General features: G+C 43.8%; 3 protein-coding genes and 1 long non-coding RNA gene across 9 annotated transcripts; 1 reads left to right on the forward strand and 3 right to left on the reverse strand.

Annotated features, from left to right (window-relative positions):
- Positions 1-92: 92 nt before the first annotated feature.
- On the reverse strand, positions 93-19,660 carry LOC140811831 (uncharacterized). Its single transcript, XM_073169923.1, has 5 exons — positions 19,567-19,660; positions 18,896-19,206; positions 1,780-2,149; positions 354-431; positions 93-276 (listed from the first exon to the last, which is right to left on the reverse strand). The coding sequence occupies exons 2-5, from the start codon at positions 19,159-19,161 to the stop codon at positions 223-225; spliced, it is 768 nt and encodes a 255-aa protein (XP_073026024.1). The 5' UTR covers positions 19,162-19,206; positions 19,567-19,660; the 3' UTR covers positions 93-222.
- Positions 525-22,978, forward strand: LOC140811829 (uncharacterized). Of its 6 annotated transcripts, XM_073169919.1 has the most exons (11): positions 525-1,009; positions 1,092-1,264; positions 20,928-21,008; positions 21,176-21,254; positions 21,383-21,432; positions 21,713-21,790; positions 21,993-22,050; positions 22,127-22,176; positions 22,328-22,436; positions 22,511-22,572; positions 22,739-22,978. In XM_073169919.1, the coding sequence occupies exons 3-11, from the start codon at positions 20,941-20,943 to the stop codon at positions 22,779-22,781; spliced, it is 597 nt and encodes a 198-aa protein (XP_073026020.1). In that variant the 5' UTR covers positions 525-1,009; positions 1,092-1,264; positions 20,928-20,940; the 3' UTR covers positions 22,782-22,978. The 6 variants fall into 6 exon arrangements, with proteins under 6 accessions (XP_073026020.1, XP_073026021.1, XP_073026017.1 ...); XM_073169916.1 differs by lacking the exons at positions 525-1,009; positions 1,092-1,264; positions 21,176-21,254 and adding exons at positions 19,788-20,245; positions 21,140-21,175; XM_073169918.1 differs by lacking the exons at positions 525-1,009; positions 1,092-1,264 and adding an exon at positions 19,788-20,245.
- On the reverse strand, positions 1,338-1,773 carry LOC140811832 (uncharacterized). The gene is made up of 2 exons (XR_012113546.1): positions 1,590-1,773; positions 1,338-1,541 (listed from the first exon to the last, which is right to left on the reverse strand). It is a non-coding gene; the product is annotated as an uncharacterized lncRNA (long non-coding RNA).
- Positions 10,305-13,508, reverse strand: LOC140812761 (uncharacterized). Its single transcript, XM_073171122.1, has 2 exons — positions 11,358-13,508; positions 10,305-11,269 (listed from the first exon to the last, which is right to left on the reverse strand). The coding sequence occupies exons 1-2, from the start codon at positions 11,928-11,930 to the stop codon at positions 10,544-10,546; spliced, it is 1,299 nt and encodes a 432-aa protein (XP_073027223.1). The 5' UTR covers positions 11,931-13,508; the 3' UTR covers positions 10,305-10,543.
- Positions 22,979-23,688: the final 710 nt, after the last annotated feature.

The raw sequence follows: 23,688 nt of genomic DNA on the forward strand, positions 1-23,688 counted from the left end.
CATTTCATTTTGTTTAATGTTTATGCGGATACTTTTACTAATTATTAAGCTGTTACTTTATTATTGTAATAGTGACTAGCCTAGGACGGTGGTCTAAAAAAGCTGCATATGGTTTTATCAGACAGGCAAGGCAGCCGTGAAAGAATTAACTATTCATTCATTCAAATGGTTTTTAATACAACCATCCCACATTCTATAAAAACCAAATGGACCCCTCTTCATTCATTCCGAGTCCGAATCCATGTGTCCCCCCATAGCCTTCAAACCTCTTGGCCTCTGAAAATTAAAGATACGTGATGTGAAAAAATAAGGTGTAATATTATTATTGACTTATATTAAGAGAGACGGTGTACCTTCTTGGACACTTTCTTCTCTTGAACTTTATATCGTTCAAGGGTTAGATCGCATAGCCAGGAACCTGGGCAAACCAACTACGATGGCAAAACCAAAAAAAAAAATGAAATGAGAATCGAAACACAAAAATCGAATTAATCAAGATTGCATAATAACCTTCCAAGATTTACAAATTCTCATTAACATCACAACTGCTGCGGTGGTGGGAGAAGGGAATCATAACATATTATCGTGGATTCAATAAAAATGATGATAATAATAAAAATAATTGCATTAAAGCATAAAATGGACCCGCTGTCTTTTTAATACTTTGTTGGTTTGCTTATGCGCTGAGACAAAGTGGGGGCAATGTCATGACAGACAAACAAATAAAGAAGAATCAACCAACATGATAAGAAAGTCCCACCAGAACCAATACGTGGGCTGTCATATTCCCTCCACAACAAGTAAACGAAAACCAAAATAAACATGCTTATATTTCATGTAGATCCATATCAGTCATGCCATTCCCTCAATATAACAGCACAAACAAGTAAACTTCTCACACTATCACATTTCCCATAGCCTGCACCTATATATTCTTCCCACAATCTGTGTTTCAATGTGATTCTCACGTACCACTTTCCATAGTCTATGCTGCATCAGGAATGCCCAGGTAATATAGACCATTAATTATATGGGTTTCGCAAATATTTTATATCAGGTTTTTATAAATCAAACGATGAATATTACTGCAGAGTAATTCTCTTGATACAACATAGACAATAGCAGCAAAGAACGAATAAAAGACGGGTCAAGTGGATGCCAACATCCCCCTTCTATCCTACATGATTTCTAGCTGCCAACTCTCCCAAAGCGAGCATTATTAATGTCACAACCCTCGGATAGCTTCTCTGCCTAACAAAAATAAGTATGTACCATAGCTTGAATCTAATGCAAAAGCAAGTAGCTTGATTACTGATCCAATCGTTTAAAGCATTAAATTTTTTTTTGTGCAAAAGAAGACTTTTACTTCTTAGTCACTAAGAACGCTAGTTTAAATTCTCCACAACTTCAGTCGCTGGGAGGGTCTGAGCGAGGAAAAGTTTATTTCGCATAACTGAGATCATTGCACAAAGGTGAACATACAAAATACAGAAATCGAGAAACTATATCCTGATTTCTGCATACAGGATTCAACCAGAATCCTTCCCTGTACATTAGAGAACATTTCAGCTAATTTTACTCATTCAAACCAACTGATATTTGTTTTCATCTGGGAAAAAGGGAGTATATGCCTGAGCTCATACACACCACAACTCCACCTTCATCCAATGAATGGGAAACCAAGTAGATAAATTTATGTAATGATGAAGCATCAATATTACACACACAATATGGACTTTCAACAGATATTAATCGAGTGAGGCAAAATGGGGAACTCACGTTTACACTTCGCTGAATAAACTTGGCACGTTTCTTGGGCCTTTGAGGGAGTTTGGACCCTTTAATTGCCATGAAATCCTCTTCTTTTTCTTTATTTGTCAAGGCTATCAGAAACTTAGGTGCCCACAATGCGTTGCCCCCTTGGCTTCCAGCCAAAGCATCCCCTTTTTTCCCTTCTTGGGCTGTCTCTGATGAACCAGAACCACCAGTTCCACTACCTTGGTGGTGGTGGTTGTCATTTTGATGATTACTATTAATGTTGTTATTCTTGTTGGCCGTACCACCTTTCTTCTCACCTCTATCTGGGGAAACAAATGTCTTCTTCACTCCATTGCTATGACCCCTCATACTAATTGAACCCTCTGAGTTCCTTTAACATTGGATGGCGTTAAAAGAAAGAAGAATGGAGCAAAGATTCAAATGCAAAACAAACAAGCAAACAAGGAAACGCAGAAAATAAATTAATAACTATTAATTAGCCTATACTGCTCAGTTGTGGGAGAGCTAAGTTCTGCCAAGTTGGTATACGCGTAAAAAATAAAGCTACAGATAAGACTAACCACCCAGAAAATTTTACTTTACGGCGAAAACTTACTACAAAATCAAGGGCCGCCACAGGATTTACAGAAATACCATAGTGGGGTGGTTATAGATCACACGATTTGGCGTAGAAAAGAAGGAAATTGTTAAAAGGAGGGTGTGGTTCTGATTTGAAAAGAGATTGGAATAGTATCTGGGTCGTTGGATGGAAAGCCTGATCACATATGGTTGGAATGATAAAAAGTGTAAAAAATCCCAAAAAAAACGACTTCAACAGTTTTTTTTAAAAAAAAAAGAAATAACTTTTAATTTAAATCTGTAAACAACAGTATCGATGAAGAGTTAGTCTCATGTGAGACCGTCTCACGGATCATAATCCGTGAGACGGGTCAACCCTACTCATATTCACTTTAAAAAGTAATAATCTTAGCATAAAAATTAATACTTTTTCATGGGTGACCCAAATAAAAGATCCGTCTCACAAATACGACCCGTGAGACCGTCTCACACAAGTTTTTGCCATCGATGAATACCGAAAGAGACCACTTTTCATCCCTCAAAATTTAAAAATAGAAAGGCAAATCCCAACAGTTAAAACTAATAAAACAAATAAGGCAAAAACTTGTGTGAGACGGTCTCACGGGTCATATTTTGTGAGACGGATCTTTATTTGAATAATCCATGAAAAAGTATTATTTTTTATGCTAAGAGTATTACTTTTTATCGTGAATATGTGTAGGGTTGACCCGTCTCACAGATTGAGATCCGTGAGACGGTCTCACATGAGACCTACTCAACAAATAAATACTAAATGTAAGAAAACTAGAGATCCTTTACTAATCAAATTTTTGGTAACACCAAACGAAATTTATATATCTAACCTCGTATCTCGACAAAAATCTAAACTCTAATGGAGTACCTAATTATTTGTAATATATAATTATCACATATCATTTACTTTTTAAAAATATTCTTTTTCCTTTATACAAACTCTTAATTTAATCATAATATCACATCTAATCTAGAAAAGTTCTAATTAAAATAATAATATTTTATTTAACATTAAAAGTTTTTTATATTATGCACTTGATGCGTGCAAGGACCAACGATATAAATAAAAGTGGCTAAATTGAGAGAGAAATTGAAATGAACACTTTCACAACTAATATACGTATACTAATTGATACCCAGGGCCCGGGTCATGGAGGACCCGGGAAGTTTCATGGAGTAGCTCATATAGAAAATAGGAGGGCGATTGTTACCCACGCGACTGGGCGCTTCATGCATGACCGGGTATTTACTTACCTCCCGGGCAACAAGGGACCGGGCTTTCATGCTAAAGCCGAGGGCTCAATACTCGAGTAACTTACTTAGAGGATCTTATAGATTGTAGGGAAGAAAACGACTGGGCGGGAAGTCAACGTCTTTCGCCTGAACGTATCCTCGAAAATATGGAGAAGAAAGGGACTGGACATGCAGTCAACGTCCCTTATTCTTGGAGTACCCACGAAGCTATCGGGTAGAAAGGGACCCGACAGGCCGTCAACGTCCGAGGGTACAAGTAGTAGGTGAGCACGCGCATCAAAATAACCCTAGCTCCTCTTCAAATAGCAGGTATCGTTGACATCTTACAGGTCTGAAATTTCTTCACTCTCGAGCATCCATACATATTGCTTTAAGTTTCCCTCTCGACAACCCTGCTGACTTAAGCATCGGAGTGATCACGCCGGACACCCTTCCGGCGCCCATTCACGAGTTCCTTTCATTGTTTGCAGGTCACGATCGAAGCCATCTACCTTGCTCATTTTCCTAAACAACACTATAAATTCTTGATTTGACCCGGTGGAGCACCCGACCCTGCTCATCCATTTTACCCGGATCTCATCATTGGCGCCGTCTGTGGGAAATTGAGACTAAGGCGTTGATATGGCTCACACGAGGAAAACTAACCAGAACACTTCCTGGGTCCAGGGAGTTGACGCGAATCATTCAAGACATGAGGACGCTCCTCCCGATCTTATCACTATGACTCCAGCGGAGTTTGATAGACGCATTAACGAAGCCATAGAGAGAGCTATGGCCAGGCGGGAAGCTTCCCACCATGATATACCACTCGAGAAAGAACCAGAAAAAGAGCAGGAGCAGCAGCAAGAATTGAGGGAGGAGGAGAAGAGGGGAGAAGTGGAGGAATCCTCTGCTGGTTCTAAGTCACCAACGATGGTCGAGGAAATGCTGGAGTTAAAACAGAAAATGAAAGTCCTGGAAGGACAGCTGGAAAATCGTGGTTCTTCTCGGACGTCTGTCAAAGGACGCCCGTTTGCTGAGGCTATCATCCGGGAACCTCTTCCTGGAAACTTTAAATCTGCTAAAGTAAGGGCGTATGATGGAAACGAGGACCTGGAAGAACACCTGGCCAGGTTCGAGAATATGGCTATGCTGCACTGTTACACTGATAGGATCAAGTGTAAAGTGTTTTTAACCACGCTGGTGGACTCAGCTCAGAGATGGTTTGATGGATTGGCTCCATTGAGTATTAAATCATTTGAGGATTTTCGGAAAGCCTTCTTACACCATTTCAGCAGCAGTAAGAAGTATAAGAAAACTGCTTTCAGTTTGTTCGAAGTGAGACAGGGACCGGAGGAAAGTTTGAGGATGTATATCAAGAGGTTTAACAACCTGTGCTGCAGAGACAAAAACTACTGCCTTCACTCAAGGCCTAAAAGAGAGTGAGTTCTTCAAGTCATTAACGAAAAAAGTGCCTGAAGATTTTGAGGATTTGCTGTCTCGGGCAGAGAAGTATATCAATATGGAAGAAGCCCAGAAACAAAAGAGGGAAGCCATCAGGAAGGAAAGAGGGGACCGGGCACCTAAGCCCGAGGAGAGGGGACCACGGCGGGGTAATCCAGGGCACTTTTCCCCGCATGTACCTTTGAAAATTATCCGTGAAAGAGAAGTGCAGGAATGCAGTAGGGATCCGGTTCCCAATCATCAGCTGTCCCAACCCGGGAAAAGTGGATTTTGCACCAGGCATGGTGTGTGTCAGCATAGCACCGAGAATTGTAAGGCTTTGAAAAGAAGTTATGTCCCACCCACCAACCAGGGGCATGACCAGTACACCAAAAGGTCGAGAGGTCCACCTTGGACCCCCCGGCCGCCAGTATCTCATGCTCGAGTAGACTCAAGAAACAACCCGGGAAACCATATGGGTAGGAGGAGGGAGCCGGAACCTGAGAAGAGGAGCCCTTCGTCCCCTGTTGCTGGAGTGATTAAGATGATATCGGGAGGATCCACCGATGGAGATTCAAATCGGGCCAGGAAATCAAGAAGTAGGCGGGAGTGTCTGGAGGTGGAAGGATCTAGGAGGAACGAGGCCGTGATCAGCTTTGGCCCGGAGGACCTGAAGGGAATAAACATGCCCCACAACGACGCTTTGGTTATCCAAGCCCGGGTGGCCAATTACGACATTCTGAGAGTCTTCGTGGATTCCGGCAGTTCAGTCAATGTGATTTTCAAAGATGCCTTAGTGCAGATGGATTTGCAAGGGTTTAAGTTGGAAGCTGTGGAGACTGCTCTTTTTGGTTTTGCTGGACATGCAGTTTATCCGGAGGGAGAAATTGTTCTGCCACTCACTCTAGGCTCCCGGGACATCAAGAAAACGGTCATGACCACCTTCACAGTGGTGGACTCCCCATCATCTTACAATATCATTCTGGGGAGGCCGGCCATGAATGAGTTGAGGGCAGTAGCATCTACTTATCATCAAAAGATCAAATTTCCAGTGGGGAGCCAGGTGGGAGAAGTTCGTGAAGATCAACCCTCTTCCCGAAAATGTTATGTGGAAGGTATCCGGGCAGATCAGGGCAAATCGAAAAAGGAGGGGAAGAAACCCAGGGTGGAGGAAGTTTGGAAGGGTGGAGTGGAGAAAGGAGAAGTCCACTTTGTGGCAGAGGAAGAGCAGGAAGCTGTGGAGATAGGACCAGGCCGACAGATCCGGGTGGCCCGAGACCTCGATATATCCACCCGGGTCAGTTTACTTAACTGTTTAAAGACTAATATTCATGTGTTTGCCTGGTCCCAGCAGGAACTAACAGGGATTTCACCCCTGATATCTGAGCATCAATTAAACATTCTCCCGGGAGCTCACCCGATCAAACAGAAGAAGAGACACTTTGGTCCCGAGAAAGACAAAGTTATTGATGAACAGGTGAAAGAGTTGCTGCAAGCCGGCCACATCCGGGAGGTACAATTTCCTACATGGCTCTCGAATGTGGTGCTGGTGTCCAAAGCTGCCGGGAAATGGAGGATGTGTGTTGATTTTCGGGACCTCAATAAAGCTTGTCCCAAGGATCATTACCCATTGCCCCGGATTGACCAGTTGGTGGATTCCACCTCAGGCTTCGAGCTGCTCAGTTTCATGGATGCCTATCAGGGATATCATCAAATTCCCTTAGCAAAAAATGATCAAGACAAGGCCAGTTTCATCACCTCGGGAGGTACATTTTGTTATGTGGTGATGCCTATCGGGTTGAAAAATGCAGGGGCCACATATCAGCGTTTAATGGATAAAGTCTTTGAGAAGCAGCTGGGAAGGAATCTGGAGGTTTATGTGGATGATATTCTGGGAAAGTCCAAAGAGGTGATGGATTTTATCGCTGATTTGGAAGAAACCTTTACCACTCTGACATCTTATGGGATCAAGCTCAATCCCGCTAAATGTATTTTCGGAGTCAAGAGTGGTAAGTTCTTGGGCTTTATAGTGACAGAGCGGGGGATCGAGGTCAACCAAGAAAAAGTGAAGTCCGTCTTATGTATGCCTTCTCCCCGATCTGTCAAAGAAGTGCAGAAGCTGACCGGGAAGATTGCCTCCCTATCTCGGTTTATATCTCGGTCAGCCCACAGAAGTTATCCTTTCTTTCAGGTTCTCAGAAAAGCCCAAAAATTCGGATGGGATGACAAGTGCGAGCAGGCTTTCCAAGATCTTAAAAAGCATCTAGCTGAGCTTCCAGTTCTGATAAAGCCTGAGCCCGGGGATAAATTGTTTGTCTATTTATCCACTACTGAATATGATGTCAGCTCTGTCCTAATAAAGGAAGAAGGCTCGGATCAAAAGCCTGTCTATTATGTCAGTCACGCCCTAAGAGGTCCCGAGCTGCGGTATAGTGAAGTGGAGAAGATGGCCTTGGCTTTAGTGGTGACTGCCCGGAAATTGCGGCCTTATTTTCTATCGCATCCTATTATCGTTCTTACTAACAGCCCGCTTGGAAGAATTATGACACATTCTGAAGTATCCGGGCGGATGATCAAATGGAATGTGGAATTGGGGGAATACGATATTGAGTATAAGCCCCGGTTGGCCATAAAAGCGCAGGCTTTATCCGATTTCCTATCTGAGATGATTCAACCTGCTGAGGAAGAGAGATGGAGGGTGTTTGTAGACGGGGCTTCTTGCCTGGTTGGATGTGGAGTAGGAGTCGTGATAATCTCCCCATCGGGAGAGAAGATTAAATTGGCAGTCAAAATTGGTTCCAGGGTAACAAATAATGAAGCAGAATATGAGGCTGTTCTAGCCGACATCCGGGCTGCCCGAGAAATTGGAGCGGCTAGGATTATATTGTATTCCGATTCACAGTTGATTACTCAGCAGATCAAGGGCACGTATGAGGTCAAGGACGACAAAATGCTCAAATATTTGCATCTCATCAAAGCCCAGGCAGTCGTGTTTGTGGATTGGAGCATCGAACAGATACCCCGAGAAGAAAATGGAGAGGCTGATGCCCTAGCAAAAATGGCTGCTTCTTTGTCGGAAGACAGCACCCGGGAGGTTTTATTTGTTTCCCAAGCAGTTTTAACTATTGAAGAAGAAGAAATGTTGACAATACCCGAGGATTCTTGGATGACCCCTCTGATCAAATTCATTCGGGACAATGAATTGCCCGAGGAGAGAGCTCGAGCACAGAAAATAAAAAGACAAGCCCCCAGGTTTGTTCTCTTAAATAATATCTTATACAGGAGATCATTCCAAGGACCATTGTTGAAGTGTTTGAGCGGGAAGGACGAGATTTATGTTCTTCAAGAGATTCATGAAGGATGCTGTGGTGAGCATTTGGGGGGAACATCTTTAGCTCGGAAAGCGATGCTAGCCGGGTTCTGGTGGCCGACTCTTCACCATGATTCAGCTCGAGTGGTCCGGACTTGTGAAAGCTGTCAACATCATTCCAACTTTCAGCACAGCCCAGCCACTCCTATGAAGCCTATTTGGGCATCTTGTCCTTTTGATCAGTGGGGTATGGATATAGTCGGCCCATTGCCAGTTGCTCGGGCCCAGAAAAAATTCCTGTTGGTGGCTGTGGATTACTTCTCCAAATGGGTGGAAGCCGAGCCCTTGGCTAAAATCACCGAGCAAGAGGTTTTGAAATTCTTATGGAAGAATATAGTATGTCGCTTCGGCATACCCCGGCGATTGATCTCGGATAATGGGAGACAGTTTCAAGGAAAAGAAATAACGTCTTGGTGCCAGGAAATGAAGATCACCCAGTCCTTCACTTCTGTTGCGTACCCTCAGGCCAATGGGCAGACAGAAGTTGTAAACAGAATCATTGTGCAGGCTTTAAAGACCAGACTGCAAGGCAAAGGGAAGGACTGGGTAGAAGAATTACCCAGTGTACTATGGGCATACAGGACTACTACTCCTCGGGCACCTACCCAAGAAACTCCATTCAGCTTGGTGTATGGATCTGAGGCCATCCTTCTTGTTGAGATCGGTCAAACATCTGCCCGGGTAGAATCTTACCCGAGCAACAACGAGGGTAGCCGTGCATTGGAACTGGATCTATTAGAAGAAAAGAGGGACCAAGCCATGATCCGGATGGAGGCATATCGAAACCGGGTCATGAAATCCTACAACAAAAAGGTCCGAGTTCGAGACTTACAGATAGGGGACTTGGTGATGAAGAAGGTTAATCCAGCTGGGGACGTGGGCAAGCTCGAAGCTCGATGGGAGGGGCCTTACAAAATCATTAAGAGAGTCAGTTCAGGATCCTTTTACCTAGAAGATGCTCAGGGTAAACTTCTTAAGAGACCTTGGAATGTACTTCATTTGAAGAAATATTACGCTTAGCCAATGTACAGCTGTAATTTTCACTTTGAAGAAATAATAAAGGATCGTTTTCCTCATTCTTTTACCTACTATAAGTGATATTGTGTAAAACTGAGGAGACATAAGCCCAGGGTTCTACTCCCTGGCTCGGGGCTCCGTACCTCGACCATTCCAAAGCCCCGGGACCTGTTCCCCGGCCTAAGGTTCCGTACCTTAGTTCTACATAAGCCCAGGGTTCTACTCCCTGGCTCGGGGCTCCGTACCTCGACCATTCCAAAGTCCCGGGACCTGTTCCCCGGCCTAAGGTTCCGTACCTTAGTTCTACATAAGCCCAGGGTTCTACTCCCTGGCTCGGGGCTCCGTACCTCGACCATTCCAAAGTCCCGGGACCTGTTCCCCGGCCTAAGGTTCCGTACCTTAGTTCTACATAAGCCCAGGGTTCTACTCCCTGGCTCGGGGCTCCGTACCTCGACCATTCCAAAGTCCCGGGACCTGTTCCCCGGCCTAAGGTTCCGTACCTTAGTTCTACATAAGCCCAGGGTTCTACTCCCTGGCTCGGGGCTCCGTACCTCGACCATTCCAAAGTCCCGGGACCTGTTCCCCGGCCTAAGGTTCCGTACCTTAGTTCTACATAAGCCCAGGGTTCTACTCCCTGGCTCGGGGCTCCGTACCTCGACCATTCCAAAGTCCCGGGACCTGTTCCCCGGCCTAAGGCTCCGTACCTTAGTTCTACATAAGCCCAGGGTTCTACTCCCTGGCTCGGGGCTCCGTACCTCGACCATTCCAAAGCCCCGGGACCTGTTCCCCGGCCTAAGGTTCCGCACCTTAGCTCCTCATAAACCCAGAGCACTACATCCTGTTAGGTGTCCGTTCGTTCCAGGCATTCACATCACAGATATCCATTTAAAGTGCGGAAGGCTAATACCCGTTCACATGATTTGGTATCTTAGTTAGTTCTCAACACTTGGAAAATTGTTAGATTTGTTAGAACGAGAATATCCTGATCATATAAGGAACGAGTACTGAATTTTTGTAAATATTGCGAAGAAGGATAAAAGGAAAGAAAATATTGCATTACTACAAAGCCCGAAGGCAGGGAGCGAACTTAAAAATGAAAAGATGACAAGCCTATTCTATATCAGCAGGGCTGTTTTCTGGCTCTTTCGCCTCCTCTGTCGGCTTCTCTATTTGCTCTGCTTCTCCCTCTCCAGGTTTTTCTTCTTCCTCCCCCTCTACGGACTCCTCCTGTTTCTTCTCCTCTACAGGTTCCTCTCCGTCCTCCTCTTCGGATGTACCCTCGTTGCCTCCCACCCCGGCACCTGCAAGAGATGCAATGGCTAGCCCGAAGTCTGGAAAGTTGGCTCTATCCTTGGGGATAAGCTCGGCTTCCTGGAATTGTTGAAGGCATCTTTTGAAGCCAGTCTTGAAGAAAGGATAAGCTCGATCCTCAACGGCCGCCTTGAATTCTGAGGATTCCAGGAAGGAAGTCCGCAGTTGCTCTTTTTGGCGCTCAGACTCGGCTAGAGCCTTCTCGGCTCTTTCAGCCCGGGACATTTGTTCTTCTATGGCATCTATCAGGGAGGCGTTCTTGCGATCAAGAATCGATTGATGCCTTTGAAGAGTTTCCTCCCTGATGTGACTTTCATTTAATTCCTCCCGGGCTTTGGCCAGCTCCGCCTGAGCAGACTCCACAGAGCCTTGAAGGGTTGCCACTGTCTCTGAATGGAATCCCTTCAATTGAGCAAGCTCCGCTTGAATAAGCTCGTTCGTCTCTTGGAAGACCCGGAGTTGGGGAGCCTGGTGGTTGGCTAAGGAGGACACCTCTTCATAGGCTGACATTAACATATGTGCACCCTATTTTTCAGAGAGAAGGCAGGGTTGGCGAGGTCATATAAAAAAAAAAAAAAAAGGGGAGAGAAGATAGGGGAAGAAAGAAGCTTACAGCCAGAAGTTTGTTCAAGCCATCCAGGCATCGAGGGGTTGGCGGCATGCTCTTCAGGAAGGCCTGGTCAGTAGGAAGGAGCATTCGCTTGAGGAAGTCTGCCCCAACCCGGGAGGCTCCCTCGGTGGAGAAGACAGACCCGCTGGGCTGCGAAGGGAGGAAGGGCCCCTGGAAAAATTCTGGGAGAGGCCCCTGGAAGGAAACTGGGAGAGGCCCTTGGAGAGATTCCTGTGAAGGTTCTTGGAAGGGTGCCTGGTCATCGCGCATAAGGGGAGGCGTGTCTGACTGAATCGCTTGAAAGGAAGCCTGGCCTCCCGCTTGATCATCCTCGCTGAGAGTCACCACCTGGATGGTCGTAACTCTTCTTGGCCTTTGGCTAAGGGGGAGGAGGTCCTCATCATCTTCCCTGGATTCAGGCGCCGCTCTCTTAAGTTCAAATTGCACCCGGGCCGTCTCCTTCGCCCGGGCAGCCACATCCTCCGCTCTCTTTTCAGCAGCAGCCTTTCGGGCTGCCCTTTTCTTCTCCTTGGCCGCCTTCTCGGCTGCCCATCTTTTGGCAAAAGCCTCTTCCATTAAATCTGCATAAAGAGCAGGAAAGGGTAAAATCCAAATGCAAATACAAAGCCAGGGAGCAATCGTACAACATGTAAAGGGAAGTTACCGGGTTGATGGCCCGAGCCAGCAACTTCATCAATCACTTGGTCAATCGGGTCCTCAACCCGGACACTTAAATGATAAGCAACCAGTTGTTCTTGGGCAATAAGGACGGAGGAAGAAAACTTTTTACCCTCTACCAGGGCGAGGCTTCGGATGTAAAATTCTTCAGATTTGTACGCCTGAGGAAGTTCTGGCTGCTGAGGAAGAGAAGGGAGGAACTCGGTTGAACAATCAAGAGAACCCGGGAGACGAATGAAAAAATATCTTCCTTTCCACCCCTTTTGAGAGGAAGGGATGTCATCAAGAAAGCGGGCATTAAGCCGAGCAGAAAGGGAAAAGGCATTATCTCCTAATCTACAAATAAAGAAATAATGCAGAACTTTGGAATTTATTACCAGATCATGCGTACGGAAGAGAACAAAAACCGAAGCCATGATCCGGAAAGAGTTGGGATGAAATTGATTGATAGGTACACCAAAGAATTTGGCAACCTCGATGTAGAACGGAGCAATGGGAAATCGAAGACCGTCACGGAGTTGGTCCCTAAAAAAGGTAATATAACCCGAGGGGGGTTGATCCGCCCGGTCGGAAGGTCCGGGTATAAGAATAGGATAAGAAGAGGGAATGACCCCTAGGGTTCGAAGTTCTTTTTCTGCTCCGGGTCGCAGGGAGCTTTTCAGAGAAGAGAACCATGGAATCTCGGGGGCCTCGTTTACAGGGTGGTCGGAAGCCCGGGCTTTACCCTTACCCTTATCCTTTTTGGGGATCCGGGATATGCCCGAAGAAGAAGGTTTTGAAGATCTCGAGGAAGATTGGGGTTTTAAGATTATAGGTTTTCGAACAGTCTGGGTAGAAGGGCGACGAGAAGTAGGAGAAGGAGACGAATCAGAACGAAGGGCGGCGGATTCATACCCTGACGAACCTCGAGCATTGGCCCCGGAAGTAGAAGAAGTAGAATTAGACATAAGGAAAAGAAAAAACTTACAAATGCGGTGGAAGATCGTCGGAGCGAGGAAACTTTGAATGCCGGAACTGCGAGAAAAGAATTTGCAAGGGCTTCGCCGAGAATGGTGATTTGAAAGTGATTTTCGGAAAGCCCTAGGGTTGCTATATATAAGGGAAGAAGGACGATCCGGACCGTCGACTGAAAACACGTGTGCAGTCTCGATGCGTCCCAGAGATCACAGTGGGCAGAATGAAGGGACAGTCACGCAGATCGAGGCGTCATGATGGCTTATCTACTCGGAATGCGAACCGACTGTGGCGGATGTTCAGTAGGGCCCATATCATTTTAACACTGCGTCAAGCACCTGCGGGTATGAAGTGTTATCTCACTTTAAGCCCGGGAGGTTTGAGGCCCCGGTATATTGTGTTAAGCCCGGGAGGTTTGAGGCCCCGGCATATTGTGTTAAGCCCGGGAGGTTTGAGGCCCCGGCATATTGTGTTAAGCTCGGGAGGTTTGAGGCCCCGGCATATTGTTTTAAGTCCGGGAGGTTTAAGGCCCCGGCATTTTTATGATCTGAGTTCTGAAGGTATCGGACCTCGGAGGTATGTTCTGAAAGGGTATGTTCTAAAGAATGTGCGGATATAAAGAGCCTAATTTTTAGGGATTATCGTACAGTTGTTGTTTTAGTTCACTACATGAATCGACGAGGAAGTCTGTTTGTAGATAGTAAAAAGACAATGTACTTCAATAAGAATATTCACTACATAGAACATCAGCGAGTTGTTACAATGTTAATTCTTGCAGATACTTCGTCTTGCCACTCAGTTATCCAGTTGGTTAACTCGTGGATACGAAGATTAACAAAAGACTCGTAAGTCCTTATTTTTTCTAGCTGATGCCATTCCTCCCGAAGCATCATATGTAACAGAACATGATTAGTGACCAAGTCTGTAACTCGGACCACTGCAAACTCTCGAATATACGTCCTCGCTCTGGCTCTTTGTGCCCGAGTAGGGACGAGACCGTTACGGTAAGTAAAGTCCAGATCGTAAACTTTGTCCCGCACAGCCATAACCTTCACCCATACGCGATGTTCGAGCCTTCTCTTCAACTCCTCTAGACGAGGACGCATGGCATTCGTCACCAAGACGTGGGTACTGCTGCAAGCAGTAGATCCGCTTGAACTAGACATACCGGATTAATGATCACCTTGTGGTTTGCTACCGTTCTATTTATAGACGAGCGTCTCTCAGTATAGGGAAGCCAAAGAGTCCCAGCCAATCGAAGCGTTTCCTTTATCGTTTCAAAGCAGGAGCTGATTGAAGCCGTCGAATCTAAACACGTGGGCGGTCAGGATATCCCTTAAAAATCGTACTAAGAAGGTGAAGGGGCATTGACGGTTACCAAGGCGCCCGACTGATACATCTGGGAATACGGAACGTTCTCATTCGGTGAGAGTTTTAATGATGAGTTGTATATCATCCGGATACCACGTGAATAGTCCGGGAGGTTTGAGGCCCCGGCATATTATTCTAAGTCCGGGAGGTTTGAGGCCCCGGCATATTATTCTAAGTTCGGGAGGTTTAAGACCCCGGCACGTTATTTTCAGTCCGGGAAATTCGAGGCCCCGACATTTTCTTCCAAACAAAGCTCTAGTGCTTTGTTTAAAGTAGGTGAGATTTTTGTTCTGGGTGATTCAATCGCGCATTTACGAATTATACCCGGTTTATCATTAATTAACGTGCAAAGAAGAAAATGAAACAAGTAAGCAGATTTTATTCATAAAGGAATCGCTCATGCCTAGCACCAATTATTAGTACACCTACGACATGTTGCCACTCATGGATCCAGTGGGTTAGTTCAGGAGACTGGGCGATGTTAAAGGACTCAGAGGAGGAAATCTTTCCCAGTTGACGCCCTTCCTTCAGCAGCATCGCATGAAGCAGGACTTCATCAGTAGCGAGCTCGGCAACATGGTTGACTTCGAGCTCCCGTTTGTACCTCCTCGCCACCGCTCTTTGTGCCCGAGTGAAGGCCAAACCCTCTCGGAGCGTGGCATTAAGATCTTGAATCTTATGCCAAGTGGACATCACCTTCGACAGGACCAACTCCTCAATGGTCCTCTTCAGATCCTCCAGATGAGGAGGTAGGGTATTGGGCGCTGGAACGTAGATGCCACTGCAGACCGTAGATTCGCTCGAACTTGCCATGCCGAAGGTATTATCTCTTACCTCCCATTGCCTTCCTGTATTTATAGGCACGTAGCATTTATTATCGAGGTAGGCGAAGGGACTGTTACGAATATCGAGGTACTAAAGTATTAATCGGCAGAAGAGGAAAGGACACACGTGATTATCGAGGTGTTAGACTTATTTCTTTCCCGAAGTACGAAGCGTCTCCAGGAAGGAGTTAAGGCTTACACCTGTTATCGTAACATTCGGGATATCCGGGTAAGCGGGGTAATATTTGTATTGAGTCCGAGAGGTTTAAGGCCCCGGCATTTTCTCTGGAGTCCGGGAGGTTTAAGGCCTCGACATTTTATCTTAAGACCGGGAGATTCGAGGTCCCAGCATATTGTTGTAAACCCGAGAAATGCGGAGCTCGGGCGCCCTTTTTGTTTTAAGTACGAAATCCTCACGTCTCCGTTCGTTACTTATTAGTAGTTAATCTTGTCAGTCGAGTTATGCAGTCCGTGGGATATGCATCAGATAAAATGGTAAAAGACAGTAAACTCGGATAATAATTTTATTTAACGAAATTACTTCGAATTACATCGAAATATGCCTCCTCTACGAAGGCTTTCCACAGGAACATCCAACGTCTCACTTCTCGTGTAGCCCTTCCTTCATAGCCCTTGGTGTCAGTGATATCGTTGAGAGTGTTCCTCTCTTTTCGAAGCATCAGTTCGTACATGCGGTCCTCTTCAAAAGGATCCCCCAACTCGGAAATATTTAGATACTCCCGATACTTCTCCAATTTCGCCAGAAGCCGAGGAGTATTAGCCTCACCGCAGTAGTAGAGAAGCTGTAACTCCTGCAGTGCCTCCCAGAAGGCAAGAATTTTGTGAAAGACCTCCTCCTCTATTTCCGTCTTATGCCTCTCTGAAGATGCATTCATGAACTCTTCCGCCAGATCAGGGACGCTGGGATTGCTAGCACCTGCCATTGTATCTTCCTAACAACACCTTGCTGGTATGATGGCGGATCGGTAAGGCCCTATTTATAATAAGAACAAATTAATAATGACCGTTGATCTTCAAGATGCCTGAACGGTTGAGATAAGTTTTGGAAATTGTGCCGGGAGGTGAAAAGACGTGCACAGCTGTCGAGGTGTCAGACTTATCCATCTCTCAAGATGTGGAGCGTTTCCTAGTAGGAATTAATTGTGGGTGCATCTCATTATAACGAATGCAATACCCAGGGAGGTTGGATAACAATTCATTCGGGTCCAGGAGACAAATCATCCAGGCGTGACACCTCTTCTACGGGATGTTTAAAGGCCCCCGATGCTATTATACACCGTGAATTATTTCACACCAATCGGGACAGCGAGTGAGACTCTAGCCCGACTATTTTAGGGATGGGTGGTGATACCCCTATAAGGGCCCGGGTCATGGAGGACCCGGGAAGTTTCATGGAGTAGCCCATATAGAAAATGGGAGGGCGATTGTTACCCACGCGACTGGGCGCTTCATGCATGACCGGGTATTTACTTACCTCCCGGGCAACAAGGGACCGGGCTTTCATGCTAAAGCCGAGGGCTCAATACTCGAGTAACTTACTTAGAGGATCTTATAGATTGTAGGGAAGAAAACGACTGGGCGGGAATGTCAACGTCTTTCGCCTGACCGTATCCCCGAAAATATGGAGAAGAAAGGGACTGGACATGCAGTCAACTTCCCTTATTCTTGGAGTACCCACGAAGCTATCGGGTAGAAAGGGACCCGACAGGCCGTCGACGTCCGAGGGTACAAGTAGTAGGTGAGCACGCGCATCAAAATAACCCTAGCTCCTCTTCAAATAGCAGGTATCGTTGACATCTTACAGGTCTGAAATTTCTTCACTCTCGAGCATCCATACATATTGCTTTAAGTTTCCCTCTCGACAACCCTGCTGACTTAAGCATCGGAGTGGTCACGCCGGACACTATTCCGGCGCCCATTCACGAGTTCCTTTCATTGTTTGCAGGTCACGATCGAAGCCATCTACCTTGCTCATTTTCCTAAACAACACTATAAATTCTTGATTTGACCCGGTGGAGCACCCGACCCTGCTCATCCATTTTACCCGGATCTCATCACTGGCGAGTGAGACTCTAGCCCGACTATTTTAGGGATGGGTGGTGATACCCCTATAAGGGCCCGGGTCATGGAGGACCCGGGAAGTTTCATGGAGTAGCCCATATAGAAAATGGGAGGGCGATTGTTACCCACGCGACTGGGCGCTTCATGCATGACCGGGTATTTACTTACCTCCCGGGCAACAAGGGACCGGGCTTTCATGCTAAAGCCGAGGGCTCAATACTCGAGTAACTTACTTAGAGGATCTTATAGATTGTAGGGAAGAAAACGACTGGGCGGGAAGTCAACGTCTTTCGCCTGAACGTATCCCCGAAAATATGGAGAAGAAAGGGACTGGACATGCAGTCAACGTCCCTTATTCTTGGAGTACCCACGAAGCTATCGGGTAGAAAGGGACCCGACAGGCCATCAACGTCCGAGGGTACAAGTAGTAGGTGAGCACGCGCATCAAAATAACCCTAGCTCCTCTTCAAATAGCAGGTATCGTTGACATCTTATAGGTCTGAAATTTCTTCACTCTCGAGCATCCATACATATTGCTTTAAGTTTCCCTCTCGACAACCCTGCTGACTTAAGCATCGGAGTGGTCACGCCGGACACTCTTCCAGCGCCCATTCACGAGTTCCTTTCATTGTTTGCAGGTCACGATCGAAGCCATCTACCTTGCTCATTTTCCTAAACAACACTATAAATTCTTGATTTGACCCGGTGGAGCACCCGACCCTGCTCATCCATTTTACCTGGATCTCATCACTGGCGAGTGAGACTCTAGCCCGACTATTTTAGGGATGGGTGGTGATACCCCTATAAGGGCCCGGGTCATGGAGGACCCGGGAAGTTTCATGGAGTAGCCCATATAGAAAATGGGAGGGCGATTGTTACCCACGCGACTGGGCGCTTCATGCATGACCGGGTATTTACTTACCTCCCGGGCAACAAGGGACCGGGCTTTCATGCTAAAGCCGAGGGCTCAATACTCGAGTAACTTACTTAGAGGATCTTATAGATTGTAGGGAAGAAAACGACTGGGCGGGAAGTCAACGTCTTTCGCCTGAACGTATCCCCGAAAATATGGAGAAGAAAGGGACTGGACATGCAGTCAACGTCCCTTATTCTTGGAGTACCCACGAAGCTATCGGGTAGAAAGAGACCCGACAGGCCGTCAACGTCCGAGGGTACAAGTAGTAGGTGAGCACGCGCATCAAAATAACCCTAGCTCCTCTTCAAATAGCAGGTATCGTTGACATCTTACAGGTCTGAAATTTCTTCACTCTCGAGCATCCATACATATTGCTTTAAGTTTCCCTCTCGACAACCCTGCTGACTTAAGCATCGGAGTGGTCACGCCGGACACCCTTCCGGCGCCCATTCACGAGTTCCTTTCATTGTTTGCAGGTCACGATCGAAGCCATCTACCTTGCTCATTTTCCTAAACAACACTATAAATTCTTGATTTGACCCGGTGGAACACCCGACCCTGCTCATCCATTTTACCCGGATCTCATCACTAATATATTAACATGAGAAGTTTTTATATTTGTTATATCAATTAACTTTTATAAAAATATTTTAGTTTTTTTTATATAATTTACTCATAATTATAATATCCGTGTGAAGCCTGAAGGAGTAATTTACCGATGAGAAGGCGAAGCCGGCCGCTGACGGAGATTAATATATCCGTTGGTGCCATGACTCTTTCCGGCAGCAGCATGAAGAATGTTCGGATCCTTGCTATTGTGATGCTTCAGATCCGACCTGATAACCCGGCGATCTTTCCGGGTCATGGGTTGGACGTCCGAACCAGAAGATTCTTTACTGTTGCTTTGAAACTTCATGCAGCGAAGGCGTTTCCCGTTGCCCCACTGCAGCACGAAGTCAGACGACGCCGTATTACCGTCCATCGCTGCCCTTTTCGTCCACCTGTCCAAGCATCCGATCACATTCGCCTTATGACATTGACAGAAGGGAAATAGAGCTTTACATATTCCACCAAGAGTTTGAGAACAGATTAATATGAAACGCTCTTTGATCTAGCTTAAGTAATTTCGTGCGCTGAATTTAGCATCTGTGCAGGGATTGGAGGAACAAATTTTGAGGAAAATTAAACAAAAATCTTTGAGCCTAATCTCAAAGGGTGGTTGGCAAATCAGATTGTGGTCCTTGAGTTTCTTGGCACAGAGATCCGTTGAGAAATTCTGGGTAGGTGTATATAGAGAGGAGGATGAGTCATTTTGCGCGGAAATCCAACACGAGGAAATTCTGGTAGATGAAATTTGGAGAAAGCAAAATCATCACCATATCATTACCTGAACACCGCAATTTTCTACCCGACTAATCGGTAAAGATTGGCTCTTGGAAATCGATTGCTCTGAATCTGCAGTTACAGAAACCAAATATTTGGTCAATTACAATGCAATTTCAGCTCTCTTTTTTTTTTTTTTTTTTTCCTCTCAACTCTTGTTTGAAATGAATATATTCATTGGTGCCAAATTCTAAGATGTGTGAATTCGTAGCAAATTCTACCGATTCAAACACACGGATGCAGCAATTTCAGAAAATCTGTTCCTCGAGAAAAACAATGAATCCGAACTCCGATTCAGAATCCTTTAAACTATGAAAATGAAATCCATAACATCAGATTTTGGGAGAGGAGAAGTACTCTTCCTTCTCTTGTGAAGAATGCAGAAACAACATTTTTATAGTCATCGTAATGGACGGTGTCGATTGTTTCTGTTTCAACGGTGGGATGTGGGTTCAGTACAACCCTGGTTAACTTTACTCTAGTTATTTCAGTCTACTAAGGTTTGAGTTAACAGGTGTTTGGGGAATGATATTTGAACAACAACGTAGCATAAATCTCTCGCCCCAACACAATTTCACACATTCAATCACACTCGAAAAATGGCATGCTTGCACGATCACAGCTGCGAGGAGCACGATTGCTCCTCTGATTGGTCTCTTTACAAACATGTGGATCTATCTAAGGTTCGATTCTTCTTCCTCGATCTGTATTTAGGTGTTTGATCATGCTTATATTTTATTGTTTGTTCCCTTTTATTGATTTCTTTTGTTTTGAGATTTTATTGTTCGTTGTCACACTCTACTGCGTCTAAAAGTTCATATTTTTGTGTGTTTCAATCATATCTAGCGTGTCATTTACAGCGTTCAAATCGAATTAGGAATGCAGTAGCTTAAAGTTCGTGCCAAATGTGTACAACGACTTGTGTGCAGTGTACTATCATCTGGCCTTGTCCTAGTTCCAATACTGAGAAATGAGAATGCCAGGACACTTGTGGTTTCTGTGTAAAATATGTGCTTTTTGTTTCTGGATTTCACTTGTTATGCAATTGAACTTTTATACCTCTCGTAATAGCCGTTCTAGGTGAATACGCGTGATGTGTTTGTCCACAAAAATAGATGATATTTCAAGGACTTTTATGGTGTTCTTATGTAGGATTTTTCTGAATAAGCTGTGGCATATGTAAATCAACGAGCATGCACCTTTTTCTTGTCTTAGTCTTCAATATGACATTTATATCCTTTTCTTATATCTTTGATCATGAACTCTTAGATTGATGTTTTGATCCCGTTTGCATCAAAATATCAAATAATAATCAGATTTCACCCTTTAAGCGTGTAATGAATGAAAAGTTTTACTGCCCCCAAGGTATCTGCATTGAATGAAGCTGTTTCTGGAAGTGTCAAGTCTGTATTCAGAGCTTGGGAGCAGCGCCTTAATTCTTCAGAGGTATTCAGTATGTGGCTAGGTCAAATTGCAATGATCTCTGTATTTCCTTCCTTGATATATGTCAGTAGTATCGAAGATAATTTTTTTGATCTAGAAAACTGCATAAACTTGGACATCTTCCCATATAACAGAGTGTTAGTTTGTTGTTATTGATTATGATTTACCAGGTATTATTCAATATGGATCCATCCCCTTTTGTTGCATGACATACAAGAGCAGTGTTCGAATATACGCGATACACATTTGGTATAATGATCAGATGTGAAAAAATTGCACCATGAAGGCTCATACTTTCAAAATTACTTGTCATCCTTGTGCATTTTATCACTCTCATAAAAGCTTCAGTGATTTTACTCTGATTTAAACGATAACAGGGTCACCTGGAAAGCAACAACGGCGATCCAGAGTTGATTGTATTTATTCCGTAAGTGTTGATGTCTGTTATCCTAACTAAGACAATGATAATATTTCCTTCTATTTTTAACTAACAAACTAAACCATGGAGCCAATAAGACAGAAGGACATGATGTTTTTTTTTAAAAAAAAAGTAGTATGGATAGCGCCCTTATCTTCTATTTTGATCTGTTCATCATCCTTTTCCTTGTTGGCATGATCTATATTTACTTTTGCAACTTGTAGCACTTGCTAAGTTAGTTTTGCTGAAATTTTTGCTTGTCTTTGTCTTTGCTAAATCTTCTGTGTAGATTTACATCAGATGTTAAGATCAAGAGCATCTCCGTTGTTGGTGGTGCTGATGGGACTAGCCCTTCAAAAATGAGAGCGTGAGTTTGCTGTTTGTGCAAGCAACATCTGCTTTGTATTAATTACTGATTTGGTGGCTAAGCTGACGGGTTTTTGATATTATGAGCTAAGTTTGTAGAAAGTCTTGGGGTCATAGCTTCCCTAGTTATCTTTTAAGACTTAAAACATTATTGATGTCCCCAACCCCAGTTTTTTAACACCATAATGTTCTTTTAAATGCAGATTTATCAATCGGGATGGCATCGATTTTTCAGATGCACAAAACATGCAACCTGTGCAGGTGTGCTTTCGTTTCACACTTTTGGATGGACTGTGCTCATAGTAGTTTACTGAAGTAACTTAATTGCTCACCTTAGGAGTGGGACTTGGCAGAAAACTTGCAAGGAATTTTGGAGTATCAGACAAGGTAAAGTTTACTAAGCTTCTCGGGGGGTGGGGGGGCGCTAATTCGTTAATCTGTTTTTACTTATTAGTTAACATTTCCGCATTTCTTGCAAACATTAGGATTATTTGTCATCAGTTTGACTTGTCGCTATTGTATTGATGCATCAAATCAGATATTCAAGATTTCAAAGCGTGGGAAACATCACTTTACATTTCTCAGATAATTTTGGTGGCCATACTACTCAAATACGTTACATTGGGTTGAAAGGAGAAGCAACTCAGGTACTTTTGCGTGCAAAAACATGTCCATATCACATCCATTTCTCTTACATGATTTGAATCCCATTTTTGTGCAGCTGAGGAGAGATGTGGTCGCAACAATTGTCTACGAACTCACGCCAAATCCTTCGGATCACAAGTGCGTTTTCATGGAATTTCATTGTGATTTTTTTTTAAATTTTTTAAGATGGATTTAGGCGTTGAAATTAGCGCTGAAGAGAGAGGACTACCTCCCATAGCCTTTTCTTGGTTTTGCTCCATTTTGAACTCGTAACACAACTATCTTTTGTTGGATGTTTCTGCAGAACGAAAGCAGACACAGGTGGTGGGATTTCACATGTGGAATGAGATTAGTCCATATGTTATCTGGAGAGACTTCCGTGCTACTGCAGTGACTTCTATATATGTAAACCAAAACCCGATTATGAAATTTTGGAAATGAAAATATTTATCGTCACTTGTTGAATAAACTCCTTCAAATTTGGTTTACGATTGTAGAATGAATTTTGTAAATGCAGATAGGTATGCATGTTCAGTGAGTTCAATCTTCTGTTAAATAAGATTTTATTAAATTAAGCTATTTATATTAGAATGAATTTTGTAAATGCAGATAGGTATGCATGTTCGGTGAGTCCAATCTTCTGTTAAATAAGATTTTATTAAATTAAGCTATTTATATTAAATTTCATTATACCATAATTCAATAATTTAATTAATTTTAAGCTGCATCCCACAAAGCTGAGGTGTGTATTGCTCTTTTATTCGAACATTGAAAATGTGTTTCTTTTATACATTTGTTATGAATGAGAGATGGTGAAGTCTATTCGTTAAAGAGATTTAACGATCTTTTTAGAATGGTAGAGTTTTGTGACAGATTTCTATAGAATTTGATGAACTCTTGAGGATTTAATTTTGAAGATTTCTATAATTTTTTACGTAACATTGAGCTTGAACTAATCCAATATATGTTATCTTCATGGGAATAAAAATATTTAAAAATACTATTTATAATTACACAAATATAAATTTTGAGCTAAACTACGAATAAATTTTGAGCTAAACTACGAATAAATATAATTACACAAATATCAATTTCTAAACAAATAAATTTTATTTATTAAAAATTAATTATTATTAATGATTTTCTTATGTGTAATGTAATAATTTTATATAAAAAAAATCATAATCATTTTCAAGATTAAATAAAGAAAATAAATGTTATTTTTCTAAAAACAATAAAATAAACAAATTAGTT

The sequence above is a fragment of the Primulina eburnea genome, chromosome 14 (assembly GCF_022965805.1).
Source record: "Primulina eburnea isolate SZY01 chromosome 14, ASM2296580v1, whole genome shotgun sequence".
Lineage (NCBI taxonomy): Eukaryota > Viridiplantae > Streptophyta > Magnoliopsida > Lamiales > Gesneriaceae > Primulina > Primulina eburnea.

Excerpts from the sequence above, each read along its gene's own strand:
- LOC140811829 (XM_073169916.1), top strand. The coding sequence starts at position 20,162 with ATGGCATGCTTGCACGATCACAGCTGCGAGGAGCACGATTGCTCCTCT. Across the intron at positions 20,246-20,927 it reads AACATGTGGATCTATCTAAG|GTATCTGCATTGAATGAAGC; the intron begins GTTCGATTCTTC and ends ACTGCCCCCAAG. Across the intron at positions 22,437-22,510 it reads TGAAAGGAGAAGCAACTCAG|CTGAGGAGAGATGTGGTCGC; the intron begins GTACTTTTGCGT and ends ATTTTTGTGCAG.
- LOC140812761 (XM_073171122.1), bottom strand. The coding sequence starts at position 11,930 with ATGGAAGAGGCTTTTGCCAAAAGATGGGCAGCCGAGAAGGCGGCCAAG. Across the intron at positions 11,270-11,357 it reads GCTTGAACAAACTTCTGGCT|GGTGCACATATGTTAATGTC; the intron begins GTAAGCTTCTTT and ends TCTGAAAAATAG.
- LOC140811831 (XM_073169923.1), bottom strand. The coding sequence starts at position 19,161 with ATGGACGGTAATACGGCGTCGTCTGACTTCGTGCTGCAGTGGGGCAAC. Across the intron at positions 432-1,779 it reads TTATTCAGCGAAGTGTAAAC|TTGGTTTGCCCAGGTTCCTG; the intron begins GTGAGTTCCCCA and ends TTGCCATCGTAG. Across the intron at positions 277-353 it reads AGAAGAAAGTGTCCAAGAAG|AGGCCAAGAGGTTTGAAGGC; the intron begins GTACACCGTCTC and ends TTTAATTTTCAG.